Below are 26,869 nucleotides of genomic sequence, written 5' to 3' on the forward strand. Positions count from 1 at the left end.
ACATTGTGGTGGCAGCGTTGCAGATCAAGCTTATACTTTATGCCCATGCGCAGAACATCTCTGACTTGGCCACAAAAGAACGCGGTGATTCTGAAAATAGCTTAAAAATGAATTGAGGCCATCTCCCGACAGGTCCTAAATATACTCTATAGCGTCGGCTGAACTAACCTCAGTTGATGTACTGTACATCTCAAGGGTGGAATGAAAGACCGACACCCAAGTGTCGGGTTTTGTTTTTTCCGAGTTGAAGGGAAGTATACCAGAGAACTTTTCGACGTGGGCATACATAGTGGCGGTGCTGAGGATCCATCCAGGCCGAAATGGCTTATAGAGGTCTGTATGTCTGCAGATGTGATTTAACAGACCTCAACCTCCCTTGCAAACCCAGCACTGTTCAGTTAACTTATTAGCCTGAAGAAAATCCCCTTCATGCACTAAAATTGCAATCAAGCTTGGAGAACTCGCTAAAGGATTCTGCATGTTGCCACACACTGTAAACGATGTAGATGCAAAGATGTTTGCTAAACACAACGGTGTTCTTCGGCCACAAGGGGTTATTACTGTAGTTGTAGAGGCTTTCTACATTAAAAGAAACTGTCACACGCCGGTCAGTCAGCCTTAGGTGAACATTCACACGAGTCAAATAGCATATCTCAATAAATAATTTCTCGCCGCTTATATATGACTATATGACAGTGCCCTTATGACAGGACACCGATTCTGAGTATATAGCCTTACGCTTTCAGCGTGTTTAGTATTTCTTTTTGTTTCGTAGTATTACCAGCGTCGCAACTTACCAGTTTATTTTAAGGTCTTCAGGGTGCGCTTGAGCGACTAAATAATTTGTTTTTTTTATGAAAGTGATGAAATATAAGAGGTTGGTGCCATTATGGTGGCACCGGCTACTCATTTTCTCTTAGTAGACAAGATATGCTGTACGATCAACAATAGGGGCACGAAATGCTAGACTGTACAATATACGATGTGAAAGCATACGCAATAGCCAAACTTCACAGGTCAGTTCATATACAGCTAATAAGTTCATATGTTCTACACACAAGATAAGGTCACCTCGCATTACAGTTCACATTCGCCTAATAGATACATATGTACACAATTTCCCCATACAAGGTCAGCTCACTCTGAGACAGACGATTACGTATATGAAACACACTACCTAATTACTACATATTTCCTTTTGCATGAAGACGACATCGCATACGGTAGGTCAATATTTCCATAAAATATTTGATTCTTCAACAAACTTCTTGAAGGCAACAAGGGCTCTTTTCTGAAGACCTGCAGTTGGCCATGGACCTAGTATTTTCGTCACTGTGAAGGGCCTCCTATCTAAAAGTGGCCAACTTCCTCGTACTACTTTTCTTTGTGTTTTATACTTCGGCCACTTCAGAAGCAGATGACGTGCATTTTCGTCAGAAGGGCCACATGAGCACTTTATGTACTAGGCACACGTTTTATCCGGTGTAGGAAGTGTCGCGTAAATGCTGTACAAAGCTGTAGGTGGTGGACTAATGTTTCAAATCTTTTATTTTCTCGTTAACTCTGATGGGATGCTTAGTTTAATGTAAGGGTCCATTAAATATAAGTCTGAACTTTTAGATTTTTGTCGAACCATTTGTCTTTGGTGTTAATGGTGTCTTATCGACCAGTAAATAAATGTGCTTCCCTGAGAATAAACCTTACTTTGATATTAGTCCTGTCGTGGTGTCATTGCTTATTACGTTTTATTTTCAAGCCCAAATTTATTTATAACTGCCCATAATTTGATGCAACAACCGTCCCAGTCTGAACCTATGGATCGATGCTTGCAGCACGTTTTAGCATGACAGCATTCGCATCGTGTGCAAATTCACGTTACACAATATCACCTTTGTTCATTTAACTGTTATCCTGATAAACGACCAACTGATAGCTTAACAACATTGTTGACCTTACCAAAATACAAATAACGATATCATGCTATAATAAAATGAAATAATGTTATGTTGAAATTATATTACTTTGATCACTTACTTGACAATGCAATCGGCAAGCAACTCGTGACGGCATTTAACTGGGCTTGGCTGAATTCTTCCCTATTACTAACGAACACGCACATGAACACCATAGTACTGTCCTGTCCATTTTTCTTGTGTCTTTGTGCGTGTTCACTGTAGTGATATGAAAACATTCAATCGGCTAAAATTTAAAACTGGGGACCTGGCTTAACTTTACTAAAAACTTCGCGAACCTCCTTTTCTTACGCACGTGGTGGTCACGACATTCCGACACTAAGAAAACAATTTGCTTAGGTATGAGATTTTACTTTTTATATTTTTAGGGTCGCGTTGGACGTGAGTGTTAAACGTTACATGTTATACATGACGCGTACAATGACGCTGAAGACTGTAAACACTATTTCAGGTGATAAGAAACCCTTTTTAATGCACTGGATGTCCCGTCGTTAAATTAATACAGCTGACATGTAAGTACAAGTTCACGAGAACAACCGAGCACCACACGAATTTACTGTAGAAAACTAGATATTGTCACGTGATCTTGACGTTGATGAAGGCAGGTGCTGTCAGTGGGTTCAAAGCGAGGCTCTTTATTTAGGTGAACCTATGCTTGGAAGCCCCGCCGTGGTGGTCTAGTGGCTAAGGTACACGGCTGCTGACCGCAGGTCACGGGATGAAATCCCGGCTGCGGCGGCTGCATTTCCGATGGAGGCGGAAATGCTGTAGGCCCATATGCTAAGATTTGGGTGTACGTTAAAGAACCCCAGGCGGTCGAAATTTCCGGAGCCCTCCACTAAGGCGTCTCTCATAATCATACGGTGCTTTAGGATGTTAAACCCCACATACCGATCAAACTGTGCTTGAAAAAAAAAAACTCATACTATAGCAACTACAGGCTGTACACTGATAGCGGCGAACAGAGCGTCGGCCGTCGATAAACGTAGATAAAACTGATCTGTGGTGAGTTGGGTTGCCAGCTGCAACTCACTTCATTATCAACCTCACCTCCCGATAATTACTGATTGGGTACCGAAGCTCTGCCTCAATGCGCGAGTCTGGTTGCTTTGTCAAATCTACCTTAGCAAAGTACACAGCTGAGGCATGCATGTTACGGTGGCAATTACTAACACAGGTTTCCTGAAGTTATGAATGAAAACTGTAAAAATAAAGACACCTACAGCTACTAGGCAAGAATGTACTTAATATACTTCGAGAGATGGTAGTTCACGCAACAATAAGCTCTGCTTTATTATAATTTACACGTACTTTCATCTCATATCGTATTCATTTATTCATTTGATTTGCATACACAGAAAGCGTGAAGACACGGAAGAAATATTGAGGAAACATGCTGACAGCTGCCACCTATAGAGGCACATTGCCTGCCTGCTCCTTCGCGGAGGGGAGACATACGGAAAAGGAAAACACCAGAAAAAACGAGAGAAAAGAGAAAAAAAGCAAGCAGAACAAAAAGAAAGACGTGAAGACAAATAAATAGTACCATGGAAAGATGTATACATAAACGCGAGGCCTATTCGTTTTTTTAAAGAAAGTTAGCAAGGCTTGATGGGCCCCGGTCACGCCTAGAAGCACATCCTTCTGGGAGCAGGCAATCGTCAAGGGTCGTGCACCAATTAAGTCAATATTTCTTCGGGAGCAGTGCTCGCAACGCATCAAATGCAGGCCACTCTAAAAAATAGGTGTTAGAGTGTCTCACAGGAGCCACAAGACGAACCTGACGAAATGTCCACACGTCCTTGACGATACAATCGTGCGCGCGCTGATACAGAACCACCCCTTAGCTTATACAATAGGGCTCTGTCACAACGAGTTGGTCCACGAGTACGAGGAGGGAACTGGGCTTTCGACACGCTGATTGGGGTGCTGCTTTATAAGATGCCAACAGTTTATGAGACAAGCGTTCTCAAATCGGCACGGAGTTTCCTGATGGTACTCGTTGTGGGCACAAGTCAGAGCAAGATGACCAGCCTCTTCATTCCAAGAAATACCAACATGCAAAGGTATCCACTGGCAAATGGGAGACACCTCACGAGTAATAAGTTTTGGGGCAAATTTAACGGTGCTGTATAAATAATTGGTCCATCGGAGACAATCGGCCATGGGCAGCACGAGAGTCTGTAATTTTGATAACCTTCAATGCATATTTCATGCTCGTAGTTCATGTACATATTTCAGAGCAACATCAATTGCTGCAAGTTCCGAAATTGTTCATGAGGATAGATGAGATATACGAAACACCCGTCGGACGTTAGTGGAACGCCAAAAGAAAGCTACAATGCCACTTTGGCCGCAATTGCATACAGATGAGTCTGTAAAAACTTGAAGATAGTCGTGAATTTTTTTAATAGGTGTGACTTGGCCAATTTAAATGGCGGAAAACAGGCTGGGCAGACGTTTTGAGTATTCCAGGAATAGAAAGATAAATGGGGAACATGTCATTGTTGCGCTCTTTCGGAGTTGTGAAATAAGTAGAATCTTCTGAACTGCGAGCAATCGTGGCAAACAATGCCTCCATTTTGCCCATGCGAGAGCTCGGGCGCTGAGTGAGGCGATTAATAAGAGCTTTACCATCTGGTGCTGTGTATATGCGCTCGGTATGGTGCAGCGCTCCCTGGTCAGCCAGCGTGTTCAGGGGCAACTGGTGCGCTTCGGGGAGCAGAGGATGAGACTGCGACTAGTGAGGTAAACCATGTATGAGTCTGAGAGCAATGCGATGGTCCCGCTCTAGTTGAGACATCATACTAGGCGGCACATTCAAAACAGGCAAAGTGTCACAGGCCCCGTTAATTAGGGAGGCGATTGCCGGGCTAATTCCAAGGACTGAAGTACCAGCCCCCCGATGTTCACCACGAAAGCACGGACAATTTAGAAGTGGTCCTATTTGGCACGCCAGTAGATGCCGGCTGTGGTCCAAAGAACGAGTCAGAGCTGAGAGTTGATGAACAAAACAAAATGATATTCTGAAATATGGCAGATCAAACGATACACAAATATGCACACTCGGCAATAGTTCAGTAGATTATTTCACCAATATTAACAACGGACTACGAAGTACAATCAGATACACTCGAAACAACAGGCACAAACAACAATACGCGCTACAATGCAATCACACGCATCGAACAACCACTGATTCAGTACAAAGTTCTTGGATCAAAATTGAATGTTTCTTTCATAGGAAGGACTTACTCACAGTCCAGCGCTGTTGTCGATCCGCTGTCCCCGAAGTTTCTCTTCCAGGAAACCTCGTCTTCAAACCTCGGCAGGGAGAACATTGCAGTCTTTGGGCGTCAGCACAAAAAAGGACGATGAATGAGCTACGGTCCGAGCATGGGGCGAGTGAACGGCTTTCGTGTGGTTTAGTCTGCTAGAATGGAGATGAGCTGGAGTGATCACAGATGTATGCGCGCCTGTCCATGGTGATAAGTAGACGGCACGCACTATACCATTGCGAAGGATTGCCGCTGTTCGGGTTTCTTTTGACGCTGAATTACAAGCAAGGAATAACTAGAACGTTTTAGAAGTGTTACTATCAACACAATAAAATTTTTTTACATAAACAACTTTACATGTACAATTAACGAAATGCGGCAGTTACACAATCGATAAACACTTTTCGGAATTTTCAAAACATGAATGTGCATCGGATCTTTCACACCACGTGATGATGAGTTCCATAATGATGTAGATGTAAAAACAATAATTATTTTTCTATAATTGATGCGAACGTTACGGGACAAAAAGTTATTGCAGCCCGCGCATCTAGTTATATTAGGAATACCCAAAAAGACCGCAGGAAATATGTTGATAGTGAGGTCTTGATGAAAACCATACTGCAAAACACATACCTTATAAGTATACAGCTCAGAGACGAGTAGTTGGCCAAGCTGGGCAAAAATATGATGTGATGGCGTCTCAAGTGAAGCGAAAGTTACACCAGTCGCATTGCTTGCCTTTGCAGTATACTATTAACGGCCAAATGTGCACTGAATAGGATTTACCCCATGATGTAATGCAATAGCTGAGATGGCAGTGTATGAAGACATAATACAGAGTCTTGAGAGTGTTGATGCTAAAACACATTCATATCTTGACCAATGCCCTTATACCATATGAAATACCTTTCAAACAAAATAAATACGTTAGTGAAATTTTATGTGTGTCAACTGCATATTCTAGAAATGTTGTGCGACCATTAAAAGGAATGAAACTGAGATTTCAGAAAGGTAGGGAATGAATGGTAATGTTCTGTTGGGTGAATGAAAAATCATAAAACAAGGTTTGCAAGAATTAATCAATAATGTATTATTGGTGCACCCCTCAACAAATGAATTAGGTTCGGCTTGAAGTCTAGATATCAAAGTCGCTCAATCTGAGCGATAAAAAAAAAAAACAGATCATGGTTGATCCTTCCGTCATAGGAATCGGTATAACACGAAAGTGAAAATTCTCTTTACACAGGTAGTTTAATGTTAAGTGTACAATTATAAAAGAGGGCTTGCACTTGTCTCTTGATGTTTGACAGGTATAGCCCCGTTGAATGTCAACGCACCCACGTTAACGCTTAGTGAAGCATCTCCATTCCGATGACTTACGTCCATTATCGATAAATAAACAAACAGTTGAAGTCATAGATGCTTGTGGTAGCTGTAGTAGTTACCAATGAGAGCGGAATCAGAGACAGTGGTGTGACAGCCAGGAGAGCCGTCACTGATTGGACGCCGAACTTGGGCTAAGGTCACCTACTCGCGGCATGCTAGAGTATTGAAGGCCACTGCCCGACAATACAGGGTGCCCCAGAAATCTTCAGCCAGAGTTAAAAAAAATGCCGACACACTCAATTACGACGCGACCAAATGCGTGTTGCTGACTGTTTTCTGGAGTGAATAAGACTATTTGTGTGTTTCGATCAATTGTTTCATTAGACCCTTTTAACTAACTTCTGAAGAAACGAAGGTGCGTGAAAAATTTCAATGAGAAAGTTGTAGATTGGTTTGCAAAACGTCCGATTATATTGTTTAGATCTTTATACCTGTAATTATTAGTGTTGTTCTGCAAACTAGAAACGCCCGCGAAATAGAAAAAACAAAGTACCGCATGACAAACCCACTGGCGCGCCTATGCGTGCCGTGATTCTGGTGCTCCTTAACGTTCCGCGTACCAACCAGGGGGTGGAAACTCCCTATACCTCCCATGTATTCACTTTCAGCAGCGGCAGCACCGATTTTACCACTGGCGGTTACCGGGCATCCTATTAGAAGTAAATCAGGAACAGGACATATATTTCATAGCGTCACTGCTTAAGTCCAGAAATAGAGAGAAAAAACAAAAAATCGAAAGCAGGAGGGTTGCCGCGGAAGCTCTCTTTTCCTACTTCGCATGCAAGCGGAATGGGCTCGTGCCTTCTTTCAGGTCATGTTTCAGGTCAACGCCTCCTTTATTTCATTCAATGCTAGTGCAAACGCGCGCCTTCGACGGGAGCCGTCGCTACGCCTTAGTTTAGAGAGTGGTCGTGATGCGACGCCACTGGAGGGGTAGGGCTAAAGCCCCTTGATCTTGGGGCTTCAGGTAGAACTGCTTGCATCAGACGTGCTTCCCAAAGCTTTTCCACGGAAACGCGATAGACGTGTGTCCCTCTCCATTACGTCTGTCAAATTTGTTCCTTCACGCTTTTTTTTTTTGTGGCCCCGCCGTGGTGGACTAGTAACTAAGGTACTCGGCTGCTGACCCGCAGGTCGCGGGATTGAATCGTGGCTGTGGCGGCTGCATTTTCGATGGAGGCGAAAATGGTGTAGGCCTGTGTGCTCAGATTTGGGTGCACGTTAAAGGACTCCAGGGGCTCGAATATTCCAAAGCCCTCTACTACGGCGTCTCTCCTAATCATACGGTAGTTTGGGGACATTAAGCCCCACATATCAATAAATCATTTTTTTTCTGGCTGGAAGTAATGCCGCCGCAACCTTAGAGAGCTATAGTTATGCAGCAGCGTCACCATGACGCGTTTCCATTGGTTTCCCGCATGACGCCACGAACAGCGACGCGCCATCTGAAAACACGGTATCACTTACAGAACCAGCGTGACCGCCTACATTGTGATAACGAGGAATGCAAGACACCGCCCCACGGATCTGTACACAACTGAACAAAAAATTGCTTTATATTATTCCCGTCGTGACGCACTGCATGAAGGGCTCTCTTACAGTTATTGTACATGCTACCTTAGCCTATACCGTAATAACTCTAGGCTCTCTTCCCCGTTATCGAAAAGAACGGGTGAAGGCTAGGCAATGGGCGAGAGCAGGAAAAGGCTAGGGGAGGGGGTTGTGAACAGCTGCATCGGGTGCATCTTCCTGGCATTGATAAAATAGAGAATGTGCTGTTCAGGTCCACTAGCCACTCGGGCGATGCGGTCATTCGTGAAATTTTCTATTTTTTTAATTTTGTTTTTGTAGTATATAGCCACCTCTAATTTATGACTTATTTATTATTTATTTATTTACAAGACACTGCAGACCCAGTAAGAGCCCAAGCAAAGGGACAGAATAGTAAATTGTTAACAGATACAAAATACAATAAAAGAAACAATAAGGTTAGAGAACTGAGGCAATCCATTGACACAATTAAAAAATACATTGCAGAAATGAACAATTTGAAGCAGAAATAACAAAATATTTAAAAAGCACAACAATACTATAAGTTCAAATAACCTATTATCCGAGTGACAAAAGATGCGGAAAGAGCAAGGACATATTCAATAACTAATGGCATCAATAGCGTCAGTGCTGCACGATCTAGCTTCGGATAAGTCGTTCCAATCAGCTATGCTACGAAAAAAAAGGGTATTGGAAAAGGTTAGTTTTCGAGAGATACAACGTCAAAGATTCAGTATGACGATGTCTCGTTCATCGAGCTACAAGTGACTTCAAGAAAGGGTCTGGACTAATGAAACAATGATTGTCCTCCAGCAAAACAATGAATTTGTTCTGTAAATTTAATTCTAGGTGGCGTTGTGTGCATATGTCCTTGAGAATAATATAACTAGATGGCGTTAGTGGTTTCACAGTAGGAGTGGATGACGAATGGGACGAAGCGTCCATCCATCCATCCGTGTGTCCTATCATCCGTCTATCCGTCCGTGCTTCGTTCGTCCGTCCATTCGTGCTTCCGTCCATGCGTCCATCCGTGTGTCCGTCTGTCTGTCTCTCCGTGCAGAATAGAGCGTGTAGAAACGACGTGCTGAAGAACTAATTGGGGATGTCACGGCCACGGTGCGTTACTTCCCTTTATCAGGTACACTGTGAAACGGCAGTGTTAGATATAAAAGGCACGTTTGTGAAGCTTTAGATGCATGCGGCCGTGGCGCAGTGGGTAGCGTGCCCGGCCTCAGTTGTCGCGGACCAAAAGATCGTGAATTTGAATCCCAATTTCCGAACCTTTTTTTCTTTCCTTTCTCATCGTGCGTGTTTCTTCGACGTCATTTCCGTGACGGAAATATGTCACTGAACACATTGTGGAGCACAGCATAAAACACTTTCACCTTAATGAAACTCCAATCAAAATAGTCTTATAGAGTTTCCTACACGGTGCATAAGGGTAAAGTTTTACAGCTGGAAAGTGCATAGTCTGGGCGTTCCCTGGGACTGCATTGCTGGATGGCATTGGCATGGCGTCTTTCATCTCCTTCCAAGCGTTCATTATTGTCTGGAACGGCCCAAGCAAAGGAAGGAAAAACATTATTCGCAAGGGTTTGGGACAGGGGTCACGAGCTCCATGGGTGGGGCCCCAAGTCCAGGGCTCCACTTGCTGGTGCCGCATGCTTGGCGGGACCCAAAAGTGCGAGCTGTACCTCTGAGCCAGAGCTGGTGAGCTGAGCCTCGCATAGCTGGACAATATTCGAGAGCTTGTACTGACTGAAAAGGTATCTAAATTTGGTGGTTGGTTGATGCATCCCCATGAAATGTGGTAGAGCGATGGCGAGCCGCCACACGACGGACAGGCGTGCACATACAGTGTTGAAAAAAATTTGTTTAATGGTTGAAGGTTGCGAAAGGTCCCCATTCAGTTCCTGTGCAGGTCAATTGCGTCCTCCCCTTCCATATAATGATTTGGCGGGGGCGCTGTATTTTTGTCGCGTGCATTGCTGGTTAGCAAGAATTTCGCGAGGGGCCATTATGGATAGGTCGTTATCCTCCTCGTTAGCTTCCTCCTGGGTTAATTCGAAGAATTGAATTCAAGTGCAGTCAAGGCTCTCTTGGTTCGTGAACCCTCGAGCAAAAGCGTCGGCTCTCTCGTTCCCTTCCAGGCCTGCATGTCCTGTACACCAAATCAGCCTGCATTTGTTTGTAAATCTCCCACCTAGGAATTAGTTTATTTTGTGGACGAAGCACCTTATGGCGGCACCCGTTCGTCCCTCGTAGCCGTTAGTAGTGTGTAACAAGTATAACATCTTAACCTCCTAGTTGGTGCCGGTGAGAGATTTCTTCTGTGCGTTGTTGAACAATAAAAGATAGTGCTCAATGTACATGCCAATGGCTGCTATGGGGGAATGAGAGACAGGATAATTCGGCTTTTAGTTAACGCACATGCTGCGAATTTTTTATTGTTCAACAACGCACAGAAGAGAAGAAAGGGTTGCTACGTTATACTCACTGGGCGTAACCTCATAGGTTTTAGAAAGCTTTAGCGAGCGTTGCACCGCAGTGCCATGAATACAGTGAACTAGTATATACCATGAACCCGAGGTGGTTAAAGGTGGGAAGTAGACACGAAGCGCAAGCCATAAGAAAGTGTGCGTGTGCCTCCTCTCGTTCAGTCCTTGGAATGTCCGCTGGATGGCGGTGCTTCTATATGAGGAACATATGATGAAAAGTTGCGAGATGGGGGTACTTGGAGTGTTGAATAGGTGGACGAACGGACACACAGACAGATGAATGGACGGAGGCACGGATGGCTGCACGGACGGATGGACGCATGGATAGACACATGAGCGGATGCATGGACGAAAGCAGGGACGGACGCACAGATGAACGTGCGGACGCACGAAAGACGCACGCATGGACGGGCGGATGAATGCATGGACGGCCACACAGGCGCACGCATGGATGGACTGAAGCAAGAACGAATGGACGGACGGATGCTTCGTCCCACTATCCATCATTGACTCCGTGGATATGCTGCCATTATTTTATCGGGAGGTGACTGTTTAAAGAGCGAGAGCACGCTTCCTGCGAGTTGGAGATCATAATATTCTATGGCTCACCCCTCGGTTCCTGCGCTTTGACTGCAAGGACAATGGCAAAGCAATCCGCCTTGGCGATCGAGGACGTGTACAGCGATGCACATGTCACCATGCTGTTATCACTGCTAAGTACTCATGCAACTGACTGTTTAAAATATGCCTGGTAGCGTCCGCAAACAAAACATTTGGAAGCAAATGAACATCATGCGATCTTTGAAATGCGCGTTTGACATTGACTGATGTTCGCGATGTAAGACTTTTCTTAGTATGTATAGTGATCTGAATGGAGAATAGACGTTGTCAGGGGTGATACCTGAGGAGGTATGGGCGGGGGGAGGGAAAGCTGCTACTTAAGTAGATTGACGATACTGCAGGCCTGTAGCCCGGAATTTTCTTGGTGGTGGGGGGATGGCACTTGTTAAATCCCCTGAAAAGCACATATTTTCATTAATCATTTTCTTAAAACACCATCATCAGAATTTCAGGGATGTGGCGAGGGAACGTCCCTGGCTAAGGGCGATGTCTACCGCGAAGGTTTGCGCTTGTCCCCCTTTGAACACCCAAAAGCAAACATACCCAAAGCACAGCGCATAAGTTCCCAGCCCTCTCCCCCCTTCAGAAAATTCTCTTTTCGAGGGTGTCCCAACAAGTAAGAATATTCATCCTGGCGCCGCTTCAGCACGTCGTCCTCAAAAGGAGCTTTTATTTCACCATTACCAAATACTTGAACAAATCTGTCAAAGCAAGGGTTTTTGTGTTGCATTTTTGTATTGTTTCTTTTTTCTTGGCATTCTTGCTGCGTCTTTGAAATAGCTATAATAGCGTTGTCGGCGTCCACTGCTGTCTCACCAACAAAATGAGGTGACGGACTCGAGGCAAACCTGAATTCGTGCACCGAAATGCTGCCACGCGCGAAGCACCATTGTGAAGTGTTATCACAAGAAAGAAGACATGGCTAAGCGCTTTGCCCCGTCGTATTTCTTGTGGTGTCGTTCGACGCGGAAAAATCACTGTGGATCCATGTCAGCTAGCCCGCCAACGCATTGTGTTGTACAAGACACGTCACAGGCACGTTCGTCGCGACCACCGATAATTTCACCTAATAAAGCTGGTGTAACGCGCACACTGTAGAATCAAAACGTGTGCGGAGTTTTAGAAACACAACGCGCCTTTATAGCGAATAAATTGACTTATCATGAATTTGTTCTTCATTATTTTTCAGAATATTACGCTTGCTGTGCCTTGGTCGACAAAATGGCTGCTTCATCTCGTATACATTACGTTTATCATTATGCAACAATAAAGTGCGTTATGTGCCAGTTATGATGTGCCCATAACCCCAGTATGTCGTTCGGAAGTCTAGCTAACAGCGCAGCCCTGTAGACTTCTCATATATTCCAAACGAAATGTTTAAATCTTCAGTAATGTTGAAGAAGGCAAAGCTTGTGTTGTTGCGCATTTTTGGGACCTTTTTTCTGTCCAGGCAATGAAACTGTCACACTGTATAAAACTGCCGCGGCGGAAATGCGTTAAAACTGTCAGTTTGGCAAGGCTTCGGTTATCCTGTGCACCATCATATACTTCGCGACACGTGCATCATGTACGATAGGACTCACATACCCTTGCTGATGTGTCAGCAGCACAGATAATAATGCGTATTAAGAAACGTGTAGCAAGTGTAGCATGAAATATATACGACATACCCAAAGTGCATTGTAGTGGCAACTAAATACACGCACGCCTTCAATGTTTTTCGGCTTTTTGCATGGCGATGGCGGGGAGACTGGATTTCGCATCCAACCGTTGCAAGGGTTGTTTTTTTTTTTTCGTCCAGCTTTACATCTCGTTTTCGCAGTTTGACTGGACAAGGTGGTTTGATTGATTGATATGTAGGGTTTAATGTCCCAAAACCACCATATGATTATGAGAGACGCCGTAGTGGAGGGCTCCGGAAATTTCGACCACCTGGGGTTTTTTAACGTGCACCCAAATCTGAGCACATGGGCCTACAGCATTTCCGTGATCAAGCAAGTTCCCCGACAGCTGATGTATATTACGACTGCGTTTTATATGACTATGGCAGGGTGGATAGAATGGGAAGGTGTGACAAGCGCGCGCTAAAACTGGTCCCCAAAGTGTACCGATGCCGCAAGGAGCGCTGTATGCAGGGCGCGTGGCGTTGAGCAGACGACGTACAGCGCAACCTTGCTTGTGATCAAGGAACGTGGCTCGCGCTATTTTTCGCGAGCCACGCTTTCAAACCCTAATCACTTTTCCTTAGCGTGTGCAATAATAAGAGGCTGATTTCATCCCCTTTTCTGAAAAAAAAAAACATGCATTCAAGTGCATTATTATGCAGCAGGCTGCATACTGATTAGACGGTGCGCTTTAGTTATGTTGTTGCATGTCGGGCATGCCGCTTCATTTGAGCACCGTCTTTTTAACCCTACAGCGTTAAAGAGCTCGTTTGGCAAAAACTCCGGCGTTGGCGTCGTTGGTTGTGGGTGAAAAATTATCATCTTACGCGTGAACAAAAAATCGAGAACGACGCGCATAAAATAAACGATGAAGAAATCCTGATGCGGACCGAATCAGAGTCACTTGGGTCTGAGTGGAAATCGAACCTGGGTCGTTTGCGTAGCAAGCGGATGTTCTACACCAGATGGCCACCTATCTGCTTGCGAGTACAGGGAAAAGAACTTACTCTGCTTGGAAATGCAGTGAAAGTAGCTTTCATGCTTAACAAACACACGCGTCCTAGAACACGTGTGTTTGTAAATGCAACATGAAATATTGCAATAATACTGCGTGGTACAAGCGCCCCTTGCCAGCGGGCGTGAGAAAATGTGATTTTCAAGATGACTTCGTGGTTTAAAGCCGCTCACCCACTGCAAAAAGGCACAGACGCTACTGCGACTTCGGAAAGGTTTCATGTACTAAGCGTTTGAATTACGCACTAGGAACAGGATATCGCTATCGTGTTCAACTCCTAAGGGCAAAGCTTTAGGGTCCCCTAATTTTTTTGCTTCTGTCCTGCCATTTTTTTTTAAATTTTCGATTATGCATCCTTGAAACTTATAGAAGTCATGTTCAATTCCTATTCCTATTGTTAAAAACTTTCTTGCTCTTTTGCACGTGTTGCTATCCCCTGGCTGCTGGTCAAAACTTCGTGTGTACGTTTCGTCAAATGAAGACAAAAACATATTAGTGAAAAATAAGGACGTTCGTATAAAAAAACAAGCGTCTTTAATATGTGCAATAAAGAGAAGTCTACAGAACACACAGCTTAGCTCGCGTGTTGTTCCTTCTTGTTGACTTCTTTCATAAATGAATTCCGCGAGTTAAGCAGCAAAAGCGTGTGACTGATCACACGAACATAATGACAAGCTCAGAGCAACTGACCTGCGACACATGCATGCCCAATATTTTTCTATGTGTCTGCAACAGGCTAAGTGGACGCAAGCTTTCTAAAGAACTGGTCAGCTTGTTCTCAAGTGACTGAATTTAGTGGCACACCCCACCTCAAAGATAAGGGAGACCACCAATATGCCCCCGCCTCCGCCGGAAAAATAGGAATGCCACTTTCTTTGGTGTTCAGGCAAGCTGCTTTGCGTAGTTCAATTGATGCAAACACTATGCTCCGTTGTCACATATAGCGCGCAATGCAATCGACAAGGTGGGTGGCTATTCAGCATCAACTTCCGCCGCTATCACGTACATGAGGTCATGTCTCAAGCAGCTCATTGCCTGCCAGTGCTCGGAACAGATGCTTTTTCTGTCGGCGACCTGCACCTATAGGGCTGTGCGAATAGCCAACTTAAGAATGGGATTGAATATGAATGAAATAAAATAAATTAAAATAAATAGAATAAAAATTCATTAATAATTGAATAGTGAAAGGACAATTTTAGATTTAATTTGTAATCGACAGTCAGAGACAATAACGAAAGGATCGTTACGAATAATTTTTGCAGGCAAAAAATGCCATTGCTAGGTTAACTGGGGTAAGATTGTATAGGCAGTGACCGTCAGTGAAAAAAATTTAACTGGTCGTTCAAACAAAGCAGCAATTTCAGAATTAAAGGAGGCACTTTGTACCCTCTTCTTAAATGAAACTACGCCGATTAAAACAAATAAGTTATATAGTGTTCTAATATGTGTCGCTTCTCTGGGGTCTTTCCGCCAATGCTAAATAAATGAAAAAAAAATACTCGGCATTTCAAATATTTGCCATTTGATTCATGAGTAACATCGACTAGAATATCATTCGATTTGTTATTCGAGCTTTTAGAACTTTTACACACGCCTACCTGCACGCAAACTTGCAGTCAGAAATGAAGCCAGAACGTTAAGCTTTCTTCGTTCGTACTGCTAAAAAATGTATGATCCACGTATAATAAAAACCATGTGAACTACGAAAAAAATGGGGGGGGGGAGGAGGAGGCCACACTGTTGCGCGTGAGGCCCAAGTTCCTTCGGGTAATTTGCGATTGAGGCAGCTGTGCCATGCAGCGGCCCTTGCAGCAGCGCCCCTAGGGGCTTCGGTGCGCAAAGGAGCCCTCTATGGCAAGGGTAACGCACGGTGCTCCGCACACCTCCACCTTCTAGGCACCCTAATTATGGCTAGCGAAAATTGACTGCCTTTGATTCACGTGTGTTGAATATACTCCGACAGCAGTCAAGCAATCAATCAGTCAATCAATCAATCAATCAACCGATCGATCGATCGATAAATAAATTTATTTACCACTTGAGGAGGCAGGGGGCACAGAGAAATCCCATGTGAGCCTGACTAAGCTTCCCAGCCGATTGCAGTTCAGCAAGCAGTAGCGGTGTACAAAAACTAGCGCTCATAAGTATATAAAAGCACCAAGAGGGCATACGTTATTCTTGCACATGATCACCGAAAGAACACAACATGTGCACTCAATTAAACGAGAAAAAAGGACGAGAAAATAAAAACACTGCATTAAGCACTAAACTCGAAAACTCATTTGAGATATCAGCTCACGAAGAAAGCAAACGCGCAGGTCTACAACAAGGGACATTATAGCATTTTCGATAAGATATTTAAAACAGAGAAAACTCATTCTTTACATCTGGGTGCCGTATTTTGTTTGTGCGTGCTGTTGTTATTTTGAACATTTTCATGAGCCACAAGAGATACAAAGACGAGTACTCGGCTAACTCTGCTAAATCTGCGAACATCGGAATGTTATTTATTACGTATTCATATCTAAGAACAAGCCGTAAGTTAAGTGTTGTAATGAAGAGAATGTAGATCGGCGCATGGACAGAAGCATCGTTTGTGCAGCAGGGGCTCGAGCTATATATATATATATATATATATATATATATATATATATATATATATAGAGAGAGAGAGAGAGAGAGAGAGAGAGAGAGAGAGAGAGAGAGAGCGGACTATTGGTATTGTTAAGGGTCGGAAGGAAGGTAGCTGGAGGAAGTTGCTGATGATGGCATCCCACCTCTGCCAACCGTTGTTGGGAATGGGGGACTTCCCGGTCTCTTGTGGTAGCATGGTGTAACCGGGTGGAGGAACTGAACGCTGACAAGAAGAGGATACGAAAAACAAACAGGTTTATGGCATTATTTACACGTATTTACAGCAAAGAAGGGTAGTGGTTTCACAAACCACGAGCGTGGTGGTTGAACCGTTACATGGTTCAGAGCGACGTCCAGCACTGTGCGGCATCGTTTTAAGCCCTGTCGGGCTCCTCCTCTCCGAGTGGAACACCAATCACACACACACAACAGGTGAGGGGGACGAGCATGCAAGGTCCACGTGCACGTCCAATGTTGAGTCGTTATCACTGCACTGCAAGGTGGCGCCAGCAGGGCTCTTCCTCTTCGTGTGTGTGCCGCTAGCCGAGAGGTCCCACGATCCTGACAGCATACATCAAAGGGTCCGCCAATTTGTTCGCTTAATTGGCGGGGCGATTTGCGGCGGCCGCCACGGTCTCTTCCAAGGAAGATACTGTCTTTGTTGTCCTCTCTTCAACGGTTAACGGCGTCGTGGCGGCACGACGTCTCACCCTCGGGCTAGCAGGGACAATGCCTGGCGAGCATAGGCAGCCCGCCGGTCGGCTACGTGATTGAGGATTAAAAGAGCGCCGCTCCCCCGTCAGCTCTGGCGCCGGTCACAACAGCTTCCCCATCGCCAGTTGAGTCGCCGAGGGCATCAGTCACCGCTTCTGCTCGAAGAGACGACGAAAGGGTCTGAAGTTGAAAGTCAGGAACTCGCCTTCGCTTGCCACATGGTCTGGGTAATCGCTCAAATCTCCGACAGCGTGAGAGCCTCCCCAGTAGACCGGCTTACGCACGATGGCGTCTGCCTAGACGAATTTCCAACTTAACAGATGATAAAGACCAATGGGGTATCAGCAGCTTGGAAAAGCTGCACAGAATGGTCTCCGGCTCAGTTAAAAATTATGCGTAAAGCCTTCTTTCCTATACTATAATTCGCTTGTGACATAAACAAAGATCTGAAAAGCAACCATTTGATGTTACCTAGAAGAACGTTGTCATTCCGGTATAAGGGACCAACAAAATGCGAGACAAATAAACACACGTGGTCGACAGACACATCCTACATAAACTTTTCTGTAAATAAAACACCAAGGGTTTTAAATGCTGGTACAATTTCTATGTTGTTGCAGCTATATATGTCAAGGATTTGTAAGACGTTACACTTTTACGTTTAGGATAGGAAATGATCACTTTCGTTCTAGTAACAATACTTTCAAGTGCATTTGGTTTCGAACAGCTGTCGAGTGGAGCAATCATTTCATTACCTTTCCTTATGAGTTCGTCAAAATTTTGTATGATAAAAATAGGAGCTGGTATTATGGCACATATAACATAAAATGCGTCGACGTGTGAATTCTCGTAATGAGGCTTATTTTTTTCTTTTAGTAGCACATGGGGGCGACATGGCGCCTGTGTCGTGCTGTCGCTTGTCTCAGTCATGTCTGTGGTGACGGCGTATTGGCTTCCGTTGGACTGTGCGAAATTTGGGCAGCCAGATGGACCTTGCAACTGCACTGTGCACGATCGCACGCCAAACAACCAGTCGCGCAATCAAGTATGGATTACGTGCGCTAACGTCACAAGCCTGGAGGAACTCGGTGGCATCCTGGCTCCAGCCAGACAACACCGTGTCGATAAGTTCCAGCTGGGAGTCTCCTCGGTAAGTTTGGGATCCTCTACTTCTCTCTCTTCACACACATGATCACACACGCACAAACCCACACACGCGCATACAAACACACAAGCACGCACACGCATATACCAACACGCGCGCGCACGCGCACGGACACATAAACACACATACGCGTGCACGTACACACACAAACACACACACACACGCACACACACTCGCACACACGCAAACACACACACAAACACACAAAAGCGCGCACACACACAAAGACGCACGCACACACGCAAAACACGCGCGCATACGCACATGCACACACACTAGCACACGCACAAAAACACGCACACAAACACACATACGCGCGCACGCACACACATACGCGCGCATACACACACGCAAGCACACGCATACACAAACACGCACACACACACGCAAGCATGTACATGCACGCACGCACAAACACACGCATACACAGACACGCATGCATGCGCAACACACACTCACACATACACACACAAAGACACACAGAAACACATACGCACACGCACATACACACCACACAAACACGCACACAAACACGCACATAAACACATGCACGCGCGCACAAACACGTACGCATACGCAAACACACACTCACTCACACATAAATACACAAGCACACACACGTGCGCATGTACATACATACGTGCACAAGCACGGACACGTAAACACACACACACAAACACACGCATGTACCCCCCCCCCCCCCCACACACACACGCACGGCAATATATTTAACGTCTCAGCCGCTGTGCTGTCCACAACTTATAAAAGGCGGGCCATAAGCGGGCCATGTAAGAGGCTTGCCATAGTTGCTAGTAGTGCAATTAACACCACGGAGTTTGTGTGCCATGGTGTCTTAGAGAAGGTGATTCTTAAGAGAGAAAGAAAGAGAAAAGTGAGCCCCGTAACTGTCTGCTTCAGTGAGCGACACCTCAACAGTAGCTCACAAGGAATGGGGGTGAGGAGGGATAAAAGGGGTAGGAGTAAAGGTGTAGAAAAGAGGAAGACGCGTGAGGTAGTAAGCCAGAAGGAGCGACAACAAAATGGTGTCTTGGAGTTTCATACGCTAATACCCACGGTTAAGTTTTTGTTTTGTCGCACTATTGAAGCGAATCTGAGAGGCCACGAAGATAGAAGCGCATATCTGCTCCGCCAGATGTTGCAATGGTCCCTTCGTCTCTAAGTGTGAAGGGCAAATAACATGGGAGGTAGGAAGGCTGCAGTCGACGATAGATTATCCACTGATGTCACATAGGATGTATGATAAGCTCAGGGGAATGCACATAGATGAAGGTGGCTCCAGAAGTCTGAGTAGTGATCACAAACGTATCAAGCTAAGTTTTGGAAGAGCAGTGAAAGTGGGGAGGACACAAAATGAGCAACTACCGGAAAATTTTTATTCAGAAAGGCAAATTGAAATAGCGAATAAACAAATTGAGAAAGTAATCACGGAGGATAATAAGGCAGTGTGGACATGCACGAATCTAATTAGACTCTTTGAGCTAGAGCTTGCTAAGACGCGTAACAAGTCACCCCGGAAAAGAAGACACAAACCCAAAAGTTGGTGAGATGAGGAAGTTAAGAGAGCCATAGCAAAACGTCAGGAAGCCTCTAGGGAACACAGACATGCTATGCAGCGGGGTGAACCGACAGATGATGTTGAAAGAAAATGGGAAACCTTTCTAAGCTGTAGAAGAGCTGCATACCTCCTGATCAATGAAAAGATTAGAAGAAAGGGAGCTCAGTGGCTGGCAGAAGTACATAAAAAAGATACAAAGGCAGCTACGAAATTTTGGAACCATCTAAACTCTCTGAGAAATGAGACGAGCCTAGAGCAGAGTTTTATAACTACAGCCCAAGGTGCCAGGCTAGAAGGGGACGAAGCTATTGGATATATAAGAAAAGGGTGACAGAAAAATTTCAACAAAGAAGTACTTTATGCACCACAATAGACAAGGACGAATCAAGTCGTGCAATGGCTCTATTTTCACAACGAGTGTGGGAAATGGCTGAGAAAAGGGTTCCTAGTAGTACATCAACAGGCCCAGATGGCATTCCAGTTAGGCTGATAAAGACATTAGGTCCGAGGTTTGAGCAGGCTTTGAGAGAGGCAGTGAGCAAAATAATAATCGATGCTGAAGTTCCCGATGGATGGAAACTTAGCAGGATGAGCATGATCTATAAAAGAAAGGGGGACAAAGCAGACATAAACAACTACCGTCCCATAACAGTGACAGCAGTGATCTACAAGCTGGCGATGCAGATTATAAAGGAAAGACTGCAGGCATGGATAGAAGATGAGGGGGTGCTGGGGGAACTGCAGAATGGGTTTCGGAAACACAGGAGGTTGGAAGACAATCTGTTCTCACTGACGCAGTGCATCGAAATAGCACAAAAGGAACACAGGCCCCTGTGGCTAGCATTCTTGGATATCAAGGGAGCGTACGATAGCGTGGTTCAAGAGGAATTGTGGGGAATACTGGACACACTAGGCGTGGAACATGTAGTCACTAATCTTTTAAAGGGTATCTATAAAGGTAACAAGGTAGTTATAAAGTGGAAAAAACAGGTATCCAAGCCTGCAGAGGTAAAACGGGGGCTTAGGCAGGGGTTCCCCCTGTCACCCTTATTATTCATGATGTACCTACAAGGATTAGAGGCAAAATTAGAGGGAAGTGGGCTGGGATTCAACCTCTCTTTAGTCAAACAAGGAAAACCTATTGATCAGGCACTACCAGCATTAATGCACGCAGATGATATAGTGCTAATGGCCAACAACAAGGAAGATTTACAGAGATTGATGGACATCTGCGGTAATGAGGGAAATAGGTTAGATTTTAGATTCAGTAAGAAAAAATCAGCAGTCATGATTTTTAATGACAACGGAGGTAGTGAGCTCAGAATACAGGAGGTCACGCTAGAGACAACAGATAAATACAAATATCTGGGCGTATGGATAAGCAATGGGACCGAGTACCTGAGGGAACACGAAATATACGTGACGACTAAAGGTAACAGGAATGCAGCAGTGATGAAAAATAGGGCACTGTGGAATTACAATAGGTATGATGTTGTGAGAGGAATATGAAAAGGGGTCATGGTTCCTGGGCTGACGTTCGGCAATGCGGTCTTGTGCATGAGATCAGAAGTTCAAGCAAGATTAGAAATTAAGCAACGTGGAATAGGTAGACTTGCTTTAGGAGCTCACGGGTATACACCAAATCAAGGAGTACAAGGTGATATGGGATGGACATCATTTGAGGTCAGGGAAGCTAGGAGCAAGATAAAATTTGAGAAGCGATTGAGAGAAATGAAGGAGCAGCGTTGGGCTAGGAAGCTTTTCAGCTACTTGTACATGAAAAATGTCGATACAAAATGGAGGAAGCGAACCAGGAAGTTGACTGGTAAATACTTAGAAAACAGCAGGTGGCCAAACCAAAACGAACTATCGGTTAAGAAGAAAGTGAAGGAAACGGAGACTGACATGTGAAAAATGGGCATGATTAAGAAGTCCGCACTAGAGATCTATCGAACTTTTAAGCAGGAAATGGCCAAGGAAAGGATCTATGATAATACTCGGGGTAGTTCTCTACTGTTTGAGGCAAGGACGGGAGTACTGCGAACCAAGACATATCGGGCCAAATACGAAGGGGTAGACACAGTATGCAGTGCATGTGGAGAGGAAGAACAAACTGCCGAACACTTGATACTGTTCTGTAAAGGGCTTCACCCTATAGTTCAGGATGATGGCGCAGAGTTTTTCAAAGCAGTGGGGTTTAGGGACCGGGAGGGCAAAATAGACTTTATGATGATTTGTGGGGTTTAACGTCCCAAAACCACCATATGATTACGAGAGACGCCGTAGTGGAGGGCTCCGGAAATTTTGACCACCTGGGGTTCTTTAACGTGCACCCAAATCTGAGCACACGGGCCTCGACATTTCCGCCTTCATCGGAAATGCAGCCGCCGCAGCCGGGATTCGAACCCGCGACCTGCGGGTCAGCAGCCGAGTACCTTAGCCACTAGACCACCGCGGCGGGGCAAAAAATAGACTTTAAGCAAGTAGACTTAACTAGAACGAGGTTATCTGATTGGTGGCTAAAGTCAAGGCACGAGTGAAAATTAAACTCTTCACTGCAAAGTGCGAATCCTCAAACTCACTTTTTAAGGAAAAAAATAAATAAATATAGTTTTGGGTTCATTAAGTATTATGACTTGGTGGCGCTAGCCACCGCCCGATCTTAAGGGTACAACCATATTCATCCATCCATCCACCATCCATCCATCCTCTGAAGAAAACTTTGTGATGTTTCAATGAACACGTTCGATTGGATTGCTATATATATTGTAATGCACTCTTCAATGAACTCTTTTAATAGGCTAACGTAGCCAGGGCGAACTTGTGCCCGAGAATAATAACTCAGCTAGATTGTCTCGAGGATTAACTTCTCCCTCTTCTTCTACGTTCTTTTTTTCTAACATGGTTCGCGCGCAGCTGGGTCCCGCAGGCTCGTGCGTCGCAAACCATCTAGAGGGCACAAGTATCGGCTAGCGCGCGTAATTTGAAGTCACATTGTGTTATTTCCCCCCTTTCCAGAGTTCATCGTCCCGATGCTTGTGTCGAACTGGTTGCATGGCAGTCATTCACAAACCCTCGTCGGGGACGTCGTTAACGTCAAAGAACGTTGTATCTTCGGCGTTTCATTGACTGTCGTGATATGGTTTCACCCTGACGACATGCACAGTTTCCGTGCGATGCCACCGTCGGGATGAAATATCCTGTCCCTCTGGCATAACTTCGTAGTTGAGCGAGCCGACGCGGCGGAGCACTCTGTACGGACCGAAATAGCGGCGAAGCAGTTTTTCTGACAGGCCACGTTTTCGTACAGGAATCCACACCCATAGTGCGTACTGGACGTTTCTTCTTCGCAGATTGTATCGATACGTGTCGGTTTTCTGCTGTTGGAGAATGCGATATCGTGCCAGCTGTCTGGCTTTTTCTGCTCTTTGTATGTAGTCGTGAACGTCATAGTAATTCTCGGGCGTCTCGTCAATAGGTAACATTGCATCTAAAGGTGTCGTTACCGTCCGGCCGAAAACAAGTTGGAATGGCGTCATCCGTGTTGTCTCTTGCATCGCAGTGTTATAGGCGAATGTTGCATAGGGTAATGTTTTATCCCAGGTACGGTGTTCTATATCAACGTACATTGACAACATATCAGCCAGCGTTCTGTCCAGTCGTTCCGTAAGACCATTTGCTTGCCGTCGTTTTCCTATGACTGGTGTGCGTCAATATCATAATACATTTCATCAGGTCGGCCGTAAATGCAGTCCCTCGGTCCGTGATCAACGCTTTTGAAGCTCCGTGCCGCAGTACGATGTTGGAGACGAAGAATTCGGCTACTTCAACGGCTGATCCTTTAACAAGAGTCGCTGTCTCGACATATCTGGTTAAATAGTTGGTCGCAACTATTATCCACAGTTTTCCCGATGACGACGTAGGAAATGGGCCCAGTAAGTCCTTTCCCACTTGTGTGAATGGGGTTTCTGGTGGTTCTATCGGTTGAAGGAGACCTGCTGGTTTTAGCGGTGGCGTTTTACGTCTTTGGCAGTCCCGGCAGGTTCTGACATAGTGTCGTACAGAGCTAAGCAACTTCGGCCACCAGTATTTAGTGCGGATGCGTACTAACGTTCTGCTTACTCCTAAGTGTCCAGCTGATGGATCGTCGTGGCAAGCCTCCAAAATCTCTGGTCGCAGAGGTGAAGGGACGACAAGCAGGGATGTCGCTGTGTTGTTGTCAAAGTTCCTTTTATACAGGATGTTGTTTCGTAGGACGAACGCTGACAAGCCGCGGACAAAAGGTCGTGGAACATCGACAGACTGTCCTTGTAGGTACTTGATCAAGAGGAGTATCTCAGGGTCGGATCGCTGCTGATGTGCCATCTCTGATGGTGTCACAGCTCTCAAGAAAATAAAATCTTCACCATCCTCGGTGGAAGCAGAAGCAGCAGGTTGAATCGAAACACGTGACAAGCAGTCCGCATCACTGTGCTTGCGACCTGACTTGTACACAAGCATGATATCATACTCCTGTAATAGCAAGCTCCATCGTACAAGCCATCCACATGGGTCCTTGAGATTAGCCAGCCAGCATAGCGAATGATGGTCGCTTATAGCTCGAAAAGGCCTACCATATAAATATGGTCGAAACTTGCTGATAGCCCATACCACGGCAGATCGCTGAGTAGTTCACCTCAGCCTTCGAAAGAGTGCGACTGGCATACGCAATGACTCGTTCTTGTCCGTTTTGCGATTGAATAAGCACGGCCCCAAGACCTAAATTGCTTGCATCCGTGTGGATATCAGTTTCCACTTCCTCGTCAAAATGCGCCAGAACAGGATGGCTTTGAAGGTACTTTCGTAGTTCATTAAAGGCATCCTCACGTTCGGCAAGCCATACGAAAGGCACTTCCTCTTTTGTCAGCCACGTCAGTGGTTCAGCAATTCATGAAATTTTTTAACGAACCGTCGATAATAGGCGCAGAGACCTAAAAATCGCCTAACAGCCTTTTTGTCTGTTGGCTTCGGAAATCTTGCTACGGCCTCAGTTTTTGCAGGGTCTGAGCGGACGCCTTCGGCACAGATGACATGGCCGAGAAAAAGGAGCTCACGGAAGCCGAAATGACATTTCTGCGGTTTTGTCGTCAAGTACGCTGATTTGATCACAGTGAGCACGGCCCGGAGCCTTTCCAAATGTTGCTCGAAGGTAGCAGAGAAGACTACAGCATCGTCGAGATAAACCAGGCATGACTGCCATTTAAGACCACAAAGCACTGTGTCCATTATCCGTTGGAATGTGGCGGGTGCTGAACAAAGGTCAAAATGGAGTACCTTGAACTCGTATAAACCGTCCGGTGTCACAAACGCTGTCTTTTCGTGATCTCTTTCGTCAACTTCTATCTGCCAATACCCACTTTTAAGATCCAATGAGGAAAAATACCTGGCATTTCGCAGCCTATCCAGAGTGTCATCAATTCTTAGCAGAGGATAAACGTCCCGTTTGGTGACCGCATTCAGCTTCCGATAATCAACGCAGAAACGTAAGGTTTGGTCTTTTTTCTTCACAAGAACAACAGGTGACGCCCATGGACTTGAAGGCTGGATTGCATTGTCTTTGAGCATTTCTTTAACCTGATTACCAATAGCTTCTCTTTCTCTTGGTGACACTCGGTAGATATGCTGGTGTATTGGCCTTATGGACTCTTCGACAATGATGCGATGTTTGGTGATAGGAGTGCGTCGAACCTTAGATGACAACAAGAAACATTCGGTGAATTCCCTTAAAAGACCCTCTATTTGCTCTTTTTCGCTTGGTAGTAGGCCTGGCTCGATGTTGATGGCTGCAAGGACAGACTCCACGTCTTCGAAATCAGAGTCATTGGTTTCTAAAGTGCACAGCTACGTAACCTGGAGGAAATCATTCAGACTGGCGATGATGGTTTCTTTTGCAACGTGCTGCACCTCATTTCCAAAGTTTGTGAGTAGAACATTTGCACATCCGTCACGTAACTTAACAAGGCCTCATGCCATGCAGATACCTTTTTGAAGTAGTAAGGCAGTGTTGTTGTCAGCAAATCCTTCGAATTCACTGAATGCTTTGTTGGTTACTGCGACAGATATGCTCGATCTTGGCGGCATTATGACGCCATCATCCGCAATACAAAGGTCCAATATGTTTTCTTCCATTTCAAAGGTAGCAATCGCGTGCCTAGTCGAGAGTGAGACGGAACATTCTCGCAAGGTAAATACAGCGCCTTTAGCTCGTAAGAAATTCATGCCAATAATCAAGTCTCTTGAGCATTCCGGCAGCACAATAAAACTGGCGACGTACGTGAAACCCCGTATTCCGATTCTTGCTGTGCATATTCCAGTAGGGTAGATGAGGTGCCCTCCTGCTGTGCGAACTTGTGGTCCCTTCCGAGGAGTCAGCACTTTCTTCAGTATTTTAGAAAGTCCGCTACTCATCACTGAATAATCTGTGTCTGTATCTACCAGTCCGATGACTTCGTAGCCGTCAATGAACACGCGTAAATCGGAAGCAACGTCACTATCGAAGCATCGGTATCTGAATCGGTCGTCGTTCAGAGTCAGCAATGGAGGTTTTTCTGCATTAGCGTCGACAGCGGCCTTGCCTCCACAAGTCACTGATTCTAGTTTTCCCGACGCGGGCTTGGGGAACGAGACCTTGGGGAGCTTGCTGAAGGTCGGGGGCTAGGCTACCTATACCTCCCTGTTGTCGTTGCATGAGGTTGGTGTCATCGGAAGCCACTTGAGGTTTGACGACCTGACAGGTATTCTTCAATTTCGAA

The 26,869-nt window shown here is 45.3% G+C and overlaps 1 protein-coding gene across 3 annotated transcripts in view; it reads left to right on the forward strand.

Annotated features, from left to right (window-relative positions):
* Positions 1-26,869, forward strand: part of LOC119174084 (uncharacterized) — an 81,860-nt gene that overhangs the window by 1,670 nt on the left and 53,321 nt on the right. For 2 of the 3 annotated variants that reach the window (XM_037424878.2, XM_037424879.2), the window contains exon 2: positions 18,214-18,487. In XM_037424878.2, the coding sequence (XP_037280775.2) occupies positions 18,214-18,487 (274 nt within the window). The remainder of the gene's footprint in view (positions 1-18,213; positions 18,488-26,869) is intronic. The other variant, XM_037424880.2, reaches the window with a different exon arrangement.

This window comes from Rhipicephalus microplus, chromosome 5 (assembly GCF_043290135.1).
Source record: "Rhipicephalus microplus isolate Deutch F79 chromosome 5, USDA_Rmic, whole genome shotgun sequence".
Classification (NCBI taxonomy): Eukaryota; Metazoa; Arthropoda; class Arachnida; order Ixodida; family Ixodidae; genus Rhipicephalus; species Rhipicephalus microplus.